A 9,774-nucleotide genomic window follows, 5' to 3' on the forward strand; every position below is an offset into this window, starting at 1 on the left:
ACAGATTTTGTACCCATCACTGAGCAGTCATCAGAAGACAGCAGTCATTGCAATCCAGGCTGGAACTGAATCAAGGACAATCAGCATCTTCTCTGCCAGGAGGTAATATTGCTGTCAGCTGACAAGCAGTAAAGACCACAGAACAGGAACAGCTTTGTCCAGGCATTCCAGACATATAACTCACAGAAACCTCCAGTTTTAGAGATTTTGTACCCATCACTGAGCAGTCATCAGAAGACAGCAGTCATTGCAATCCAGGCTGGAACTGAATCAAGGACAATCAGCATCTTCTCTGCCAGGAGGTAATATTGCTGTCAGCTGACAAGCAGTAAAGACCACAGAACAGGAACAGCTTTGTCCAGGCATTCCAGACATATAACTCACAGAAACCTCCAGTTTTAGCTTTCATTTTATCTGCTGATATGATGTGACCTCTTTAGGATTTAGTAGTTTTGTTTCTGGCATCAGATTATGTGTACATCAGCGCTAGTTCAGTCTGAACTGGTTCAGCTTATCTGGGTGCGCGATTTACCTGATGCAAAGACCCTGAGACTTTGAGGATCAATGGAAAGTGCATTCCTGGGAAAATAAAAACCAACCAACCAAGCAACCAAAACATCTCTCCCCAAAAAAACCCAAAACAAACACACACAAAACCAAACTAAAACAAAATAACCCCCCAAAAAAACCAAACCTCAAACCAACCAAAACTTAAACATTAGGAAAAGGTACTTCCTCTCTTTTCAGCTCTAGACTGCTTTATTTTGTAGTTTCATCAGTTACCTCCAGATAACAGGGGGGCGCTTTGGATGAGTTTTGTAGCATGCACAGAAATGGCAACCTGGGTATTACTTTTCTGGCTGTCATAAGATGTAGCAGGACTGAAAAGAAGTGAGCAAGGAACCAGCCTACTTACATCTGTGATTGCTTTCTTTGCTTTTTCCTCTGCAACCTGGATCGATTCCTCCACTTCATTCTGCATCTGGGAAATATCACCCTCCAGCTTCTTCTTTTGATTGATCAGGCTTGTGTTCTGTTATTAAGTTTTTCCCAAAGGAACAGTGGAAAAGGAGGAAAAGTGATGATTAGAGACTTAAGAGGCTTACTGATTTTCACAGCTCCTGAATTACACAGAGCAGTATTTGGGGAGGCCCCAAATGGTAAGGGCTGGCCTTGACCGCATACATAGTTTCAGACTGAGGGAACATTAAAAATACTCTCAAAGCTGTAAATATTTAGATTTTGGTTCAAATAAAATAATTAAGCAATAGGCTGAGAGTTCTTTTTGGAAAACTAATGATCCATAATCAGTTAGTCAATGAGGTGATTAAAACAGAAGCCCCACAAAAAATGCTGGTAAGTTGGGGCATCCCCCTCCATGGCCCTGTAAAAACTGCAGTGCTCATTTCATCGACCCATCCAAGTCCAAAGGTGTCTCTTAACAAAGACCTGAGACACAGCAGGGTGTGATGGGGTAGATTCCTGCCCTGCACAGCACACCCACTGTTAGAACCCAGCCTCTGCAGTTATTCATTGGCCAAATAACATTCATTGCTAAATAACAACTACACAAACACAGCTCCTGTGTCACTTCTTCAAAGAAATGCCTCACTATCCCCGACATGGCTTAACTAAAGCAGGAATCTGGTTTTACAGCATGGAAGAAGGAAAGAAATAAAATTTACTCTGGTTATCTTCCACCATCGCTTTTTCTGGAAAGTGTTTTAAGCAGTCGGCTGATTCATCAATTCCAGCTAACTTGAAGGGAGGGAGGAGGCATATCTACAGAGTGACTTACCTCCTCTCCCTCATTTTCTCATCTGGAGGAGGGCAAGGTATGTCTGACTTACGACAGCCCTGGACAAACTGTGTCAGTGCTTCGCTGACAATGCTCAGTTTAACCCAGTGAAGGAGAGAGCACAGGAAAAGCCAACCTGAGTGTGAAGCAGGTTCACGCGTTCAGTGGCTTCCAGCAGTTCATGCTCTGCCAGCTTCCTTGCTCGTTCAGTCTGGTCCAGCAAAGCCCTCAGCTCATCCAGCTCTGACTGGAGAAGGTTGTTCCTCCGGTCAGACACTGCCAGCTGCTCCTTCAGATCTTCATTCACATGTCCCGAGTCATCCAGCTGCACCTGAAGCTCCTATAACAAAACAGATGTTTGGGTTTTAATCAGTGCATTTCCACTGCAAGCTGCTGTGCTTACACAGGAAGACCTCAGGTTGCAGAGGTTGCACAGGACACACCTCAGGAATTTCAGTGCTTCTTTATTGGAGAAAGGCTTCCTCCACACTGTAAGCTGGATAGTTTTTGTGATACATGGTGCAAGGCGGGAAAAAATCTGTGTGTTCAAACCCATCAAAGCTCACAGTTCTGCCCGAGGCAGTACTAGCTGCTCAGGTGTGGGAGAAGCAATGACTGAAGAGGTGTCTTAGCAAAGCACTTTTTTAAGCTATTACAAATGCTGAAGCAAACAACAAAGCTGAATACACACATTCCCTGTACTCCAGCCAGCTGACACTCTCCACTTTTAAAGGATTTGCAGCTCACAAGAAAATCATAGATTTTCAGTTCCTTGGGCTGTAGCTTTCTGTCTCTGCAGGAGGCTGTAGCCAGCAATGGCTTTATGACTGGATCTCATCCAGCTTGAATGCAAGTCTTGGAAGAAATCCGTATTTCCCTATTTCCTTATGCCAGACATGATCGCTAAGGACTTACTCTGCACATCCTTGGGAGTAGTTTCTCTCTCAACTACCATCACCATTGCTGTTTGCTCTGTGTTAATGAAACCCAACACCCACCTACCATTGAGTACTTGGGACTGGCAGTTGCCAGAGTACCTTTATTTGTGTCTGCAAGCCACGTGCTGACTTTGTTGCTTCTGCAGCGTGCCTGTTAGCATGGCTGAGCTGGATTTCCATCTCATTGAGGTCCCCTTCCATCTTCTTTTTGAGCCGGATGGCCTCATTTCTGCTCCTGGCTTCAGAATCAAGGGTGGACTGCAGTGAATCTATGGTGCGTTGCTGATTTCTCCTGGAGAAGACACGAAGGGCAAATGGAGCAACTTCCCCCCTGTGCAGGAATGTAGAACTACATGCAACAGTACTTCACTTTCTGTAAGTATCTCACCCTGTAGCATCCTTCTCCCATGTTTCCTTTGGCAACATGGGAGCAAGGAGTTCTCTCAGATCTCTTGTAAACTCCAGCAAGTAGAGGTTTGACCATAGCAAGAAGTACTTGAAGCATGGGTATTTACTGAATCATTTTACTGGGGTGTTTTACATCTCAGCCTTTTTATGAAGGCGTCAGTGGAGGAGATTAATCAAACTGAAGGTAGACAGCTACATTCTAAGCTAATTACTCTAGGTGCTCTTTATAGTAAATGGCATGTGTAGGCTACAATTTATTGTGTCTTAAAGTACATTTTGAAAAAAAAACATTTCTTGTGTTAATTATGAAGGGAATAATTCAGGAATAGAAACCTGTGTTACGGTTTCTATACGGTTTCTAATCTAAAGTTAGAAGAGATTAAGCCTACCCAATTAACAGGCTTGTCCCCCTGTGAAAGGCAGGTTAGTGTCAATTTAAAGATAGCAAACAAATGCAAACAGGTGATTAATTTTCTTGACTCTATGACAGTCAAGTCTTCTAATGAAAGTTTTGCTTCTTACAACCACAGATAACTCAAAGCACAGAACATGACTCACACAGGGAAACATTTATCTCGCTGCTGGCCAAGTTTTGCTGAAAGCGTAGGAGTTCTGGGAAATTACAGAGTCAACAAGGAAAACCTTGAGGGCCTTATTGCTTCAGCAAGATACTGAACTGTCCCCTAGACTCCCAGGGAGCAACACAGCATGTCTGCTGAACAACTTAGCAGCAAAACAACTCGTAACGACGCTGAGGCAAAAAGCACTGATTAGGATAGCTTCTTCTGAGATGTCTGTAATCCAGACATCAGCAGGACATCAGAAGATAGTATCTGAAAGGGATGAAACATTCTTGGTTTTGAAGCAATTAACCTATCAATGCTTCTATTTACCCTGGCCAAGGTGGGCCTTGGACTTCCCCTTCCCTACCCTTTAACCTATCTACAATGACATGCTGCTTGAATTAATAGTGTTGCAACACCGACTAACTCAAAAGCAGAGTTTTCTGAAGGACTGCACATACACATTGCTGAAACTCAGATTAGCATTTGTGCTGGGTGGGAGGGGAGAGACAAAAGACATCACCCTCCTCTCATCTAATTGCTTTCCATTTTTCCTGTTTATCCCTTTCACCCACAAGCTCCTCTCCTTTTATATTCATACTTTCTGTAACTGCAATTCTCACTGCTTACCTAAATGGTGTACACATAATGGCAAGCTCCTCACATCCTCCCACAATCAGTGTAGCTGTAACTGCATAAATTAACTGAATGTGCTCAGATAACAGGTTTGAGCATCTCTGAGGTAGTGCTGCTGATTTTGCCTGTGGATCACCTTGGGAGGCAGCCATCCTAGAAGACTAGGAGAAGGCAGCTCTCTAGACCTACTTGTCTCCATACAAACACATAGACTTAGCGGTCCTTCATCTACTGTGACTTTGGTTGTGCCGGTCAGTTGTGTTACAGCTGCTGTGTGATGTGTGTGATGGACTTGTGTACACTAGCAAAGACTGAGCTGACAGGAATATTTGAACTAAGAAATGATATGTTGTAGGACTACCCTTTGGCAAATAGTCAGAGCTGCCTTGGTTTCTGATATGGGCCGTATCTTCTTGCACTGGCATAACTACTTATGGTGCATTCAAATGGCTTGGGTCTTGAGGATATTTCTGGTCTTTTGAGACACTTTCCCCTTAAAAAACATGCTGCTTCCTGCATAGTACCTTATATTTTCCATTTCTTCCTCCTTTTCTGTCAGTTTCCTTTCGAACTCTGCTTTAAGCTGAGAAAGTTCAAGCTGAAACCGAAGGGTCTTACTTTCTTCATGCTCCAAAGCTCCCTGAAATAGAAAGCAAAAAGAGCTTGCATGCCAAGAGTTGGGTTTTGTTTGGGGTTTTTTCCAAATTACAAAGTGCTGCACAAAGATGATCCCTTCACACTTTTCTTCTCATTCCCAATAGCGCTATTTCCTTCTTGCCTCTCTCGCTAGGAGGGACACGAGCAACTCACACGGCAAAACAATGCGTTTATTTGCCTTCTGATGTAACTTGGCAGCTGGAAAACTGAGCAGCACAATCCTCAGAGGACAAATTGTCAAACAGTCCATGGTTCACAAAAACAAGACAAAACCAAAAACCACTTTAGGCCTTGCCTGCGTGGTTTTGAGATCAACAGACGTTCACTGTTCCACACCCCTGTACAGACACCCTCCAGAAATTCATAGGCCTCTAAAGGATAGGCAAAAGCTAAAACAAGATTGTAATTGGGAGAGTGAAGGGGTCCACACATCCCCCAGAACACAAAGCTCTCTCCAAATCAAGAAGTGTTGAAAGCCTCCCATTTATACAATCTTATCAGGCAATGTGACTTCGAGGAAAGAAATAACAGACATCAGCTCTATGTGACAGAATGCAAAAATACTCTGTCTGCTCTTTCCAATTAACATGAAGACAAGTCTATGAAACAAGAGAGGTTTGTTCCTATGTCTTTGTTCGTACATTTCTCTTAAAGACAGAAGTCAAGAACTAAGCTAAGAGCCCATAGTGAAATAACAGGGTCTCTGACTTCCAGGTCTTGCATAACCAGGCTCAGTGGCATTCTGTCTCCTTACTGCTCACATCAAACTGGGAAAGAAAGCACAGAACTGAACGTCCTATATTTTGGAAGTGCTCCCTGAAGGGTAGAATTGCACAGGCTTAACTATGCTTCCCTCAAGAGATGATGGAAACAGAATGGAGTTTCTGAAGACAAAGCTGTACAAAACCTTTGCCAACTCCAGTCATCATGCAGCAGCTACAGGTCAGTCAAACCCACACTTCATGCCAACGAGCCACAATGTATTAGTGGGAACAGCACACAGAAGTACTGTGTCACCAGTGGCGACTGCCAGGGACCCAAATACACAAGGAAGGGAGAAAATCTGCATTAAACCCTTCCTTTCACAATTAAAATAAGATACATCACCACTTTACTTTTGTTAGTTCCTAATATCACTGAGCTTTAGGAAGCCATTCCACACAGCCCAGGAAAGTAAAGTGTGTCACTTAGATCCCTCAAGAACTGATGTATTCTTTCTAGGAAAAAGTTACTGACAGAGCATATAATCACTCTCCACATCTCAGAGCTATAGAAGAAAGGCAAGCTTTTTCCTCTGCTCTGATCATGAGACCTGTTTATTTGGCTGTGAAATTCCTGCAAAGTATAAAGCATCCTGTAACAGACAAAAGAGGTTGCACAGCATGTAAGGTATTAATGGATCCCTGTCACTGGGTGATGTTTGTTTGAGCATATATTATTTGGAGTACAATTCCAGATAAATGCATCCTGCACTAAAAATCCCTTGCTGTGTGCCGTATTGCTTCTAGCCTGCAACACCTACACCCCTTCTTAGCTTTGCCAGCTAATGTACCAGACTTCCAAAAAGCTGGCAACCGAGCCCTTCAAGTGAATAACCAGAATTGCCAGTTGACTTGTCCTGTATTGTGGTTTGTTTGTTGGAAACTGGGATGAGGCATCCATCTTGGGTACATGCATACTTGTCGCTGTAGAAATTAGTGCAGAGATGCTAAATGTCTTTACCAAACTCTTACTGGGAGTCAAGGATTTTCCAATGGCTTGTTTTTATTTGGTTTGAGACTGCTACCAATTCTTTTTAAGCAGGCTGCAGTATCCAATACAGTATCTGTGACCTTATAAAATTTAAAGTCATCAGGAGGTTTGTTTTCTTATTCTCTAAAAACAGGAGATGGTGAATTTGCTGTTGGAAACTAGACACTAAAAATATCTGATAAAACAGTATAAGGCCATAATTCTCAGCAGTTCCTGTTTCCTGAAAGACTGAAATACTCTGTGCTGAAGTAAGCAAGAACTGGATTCTCAGGAAGTGGGCAGAAGATGTCTGAGCTTCCTGAAAGGGCAAAAAAACCCTGCAACACAACAACAAAACCCCAAAACCTACAAGGCACCTCCTTTGAAAGGGCCTCCACTGATGATCTTAGAGCAGACATCTCCGGAAGTCATCAGGCACTCCTGAAAACACTGGCTAGCGAGGCTGGAGGAGCTGCCTGCAGAGAGGGTGCATTCGCTTATAGTGAAAACACTGGCTGTGTTGTTGAGAGGATGAAAAAGGAAGACACTCTTTTCTCTTCCTTTGAGCTTTTCCTCCTTACCTCTGCTTCTTCCAGAGCCAGCTGAACTTCTGACTTTTCTTGTTCAACCTGTTTCTTGATTTTTTCTATTTCATGGAGGCTCTTGTTTCCTTCACTGATCTGGTTGGTCAGATCAGAAATCTCCTCTGAAACAAAAAAGGATGGATGGATCCAGCAGTTGGAATGTCTTGAACATATTTTAAGTCACAGAGCATGGATGGAAGGACCCATGCCTCAAGCTGCTGCCTCAAGGGCTTCTCTGTACGCAAGCGCTGCCTTCCTTTCAGTTACAGCAACTTCTTTTACCTGACCAACTTAAAGGCGCAGACTTTCTTGTAAAAACTTTTTGAGGTGGTTATAGTGGTTTAGTTTTTACCTGTGATCTGCAGGCTAGCAGCACTGTGCTCTGCTTTGGGAGCTGCCTAGGCTTTACCCACTGCGTCTCTGTCATCTTTCTTGTTCCTCCCCTGAGACTGGCACCTCTGCCAGTGAGCTTCTTTGACAGGTGAGCAAAGGGAAGCCTGCTCTCCTCTGGCTGTACCAATTACTGTGTTCTAAACCACTATCGCCAGCATCAGTCAGTGCCTCCAAACATATCGGAAAGCTAGTCTCAAGGATGAGATAAATGCCTTTCCCCACAGCTGCTATCGGGCACCTGCATATCTCCAGCTGTGGCTCTCACACTGAACATGGGACATGAATGAAGCCTACCTTGGAGGTTCTTGTTTTCCCTTTTCAATGTCTCCAGATGGTCCAGTGTCTCCTCGTAGGCATTCTTCAGCTTGAACAGCTCAGTGCTGAGGCCACGGGCCTCCTTCTGGGAAGCCTCCAGCTCAGCCTGTGACTCTTCATACTTCTGCTTCCAGTCATTGATGATCTTGTCAAACCCACGCTGCTTCTTGTCCAGGGAGGCAGCTGCTGAGTTGGCCTTCTCCAGGTCAATCATCATGTCTTCCAGCTCATTCTGCAGCCTGTGCTTTGTCTTTTCCAGAGAAGAGCATTTGGCGTTGGCTGCTTCAATTGCTTCTTCAGCTTCTTGCAGGCGAGCAGCAAGCTTCTTCCTGCCAGGTGGGAAGAGACTGAGTGTCACCACTCCCGTGTTATCCAGAAAAAACTGACTCCACGTTTTGAAAAGGAAAGTTGGGGTGGCAAGGAGAAGGGAAGGGGAAATTAGGCCTCTAGAGAGAAGGGATTATGATAGGCAAAAACCCCACTTTAAATTATGAATGCTGGCATGTGGCACGTAATTTTGTGCATGTGTGTGTAAGTGTCTGAATATTTGAAGTTGAAAGTTTAGACTCTTAAGCAGCAGCTTGCTACTTGCTAGCTGTAACCGCTATGGTCTGGTTGCAAATTCTGGAAAGACCTGGTCTAAATGAAGTGTCCTGTTCCTCCAATTAAGAGATATGAGACAGAACTGCCAATTAGGAGGCTTGTCGTGCATTGGGCTTTTGTTCATAGATTGTTTAGATTGGGAAAACAGGGGACTGCTAGTCCCAGCAAGAAGAGGTTCCGGAAAGAAAGGAGGGCCCAGAAAGAAGAACATGTAGATGCTAGGTGGATAAAGTGGGAAGTGGGGGAAGACCCTGCAGATCAGAGATGCATGGAGGCAGGTGCTGGAGATGCTCAGAGACCTTGTGCAATAATGCCTGAAACTAGTAGCTGCGAGTGGCCGCATAGCACAAGCCAACATGAGTTTCTGCCCTACCTTCCCAGGGAAACCATCATCTCCCTGCTGGGAGGGGAAGCCAAGACCAAGGGAACATAGCACTGGGCTATGCAAAGCAAGTGAGTGTGCAAGATAACCAGGTAGGGTAATCTAATCTTGTTAGTTCTTAAATAAACCCCAGTATCCACATCCACCACCCCGTAGACCAGGGCTCAGCACAAACATTGACCTGCTCAAGAAATGGAACGGACAGAAGAAGGACAGCCACAAACAACATCAATGAGCAGAGAGATTTTTCCAACCATTTTGCCATTTTCTTATCACTAAAACAAGTCCCAGGGAGCACAATCCCGACAGCCGAGGGGACAGTGAAACCCATGTAATCCACTTACTTGGCATCCTCCAGCTCCTCAGTTCTCTGAATGGCATCAGTCTCATACTTTGTTCTCCACTGTGCCACTTCAGCATTTCCCTTGGAGAGAGCCCGCTGCAGCTCTGCCTTGGCTTCTTGCTCCTCCTCATACTGCTCCCGCAGGAGGTCACAGTCGTGCCTGGCCGCTTGCAGGGCATGAGCCAGGGCATTTTTGGACTGCAGGGATAGAAAGGTCACAGCATTGCAGGGTTACCTACAGCAAAACCCAAACAAACAGCCCTAGAAGTTCAAAGGGAGGCTTAAGCCTTTTTGTCTTTTTGCCTCTAGCCTTGACAGTCTAGGCTAAGCGAGGTAAGAAGTGTCTGGAGTCATCTCGAACTGGTGACATGCTGAGGAAGCTACTAAAAATAGCTAATAAAAAATAATATTAGCTAATATAAT

General features: G+C 44.4%; 1 protein-coding gene across 1 annotated transcript in view; it reads right to left on the bottom strand.

Moving 5' to 3' along the window:
- LOC104407891 (myosin heavy chain, cardiac muscle isoform) overlaps positions 1 to 9,549 on the bottom strand; it is a gene marked incomplete at its 5' end in the record, with an annotated part of 14,819 nt that extends 5,270 nt beyond the window's left edge. Inside the window, 7 exons of the mRNA XM_010017291.1 lie at positions 917 to 1,033; positions 1,935 to 2,138; positions 2,836 to 3,028; positions 4,868 to 4,983; positions 7,313 to 7,437; positions 8,003 to 8,352; positions 9,353 to 9,549. Of these exons, the coding sequence (XP_010015593.1) occupies positions 917 to 1,033; positions 1,935 to 2,138; positions 2,836 to 3,028; positions 4,868 to 4,983; positions 7,313 to 7,437; positions 8,003 to 8,352; positions 9,353 to 9,549 (1,302 nt within the window). The remainder of the gene's footprint in view (positions 1 to 916; positions 1,034 to 1,934; positions 2,139 to 2,835; positions 3,029 to 4,867; positions 4,984 to 7,312; positions 7,438 to 8,002; positions 8,353 to 9,352) is intronic.
- Positions 9,550 to 9,774: the final 225 nt, after the last annotated feature.

The sequence above is a fragment of the Nestor notabilis genome, unplaced genomic scaffold (assembly GCF_000696875.1).
Source record: "Nestor notabilis isolate BGI_N333 unplaced genomic scaffold, ASM69687v1 scaffold14446, whole genome shotgun sequence".
NCBI lineage: Eukaryota > Metazoa > Chordata > Aves > Psittaciformes > Psittacidae > Nestor > Nestor notabilis.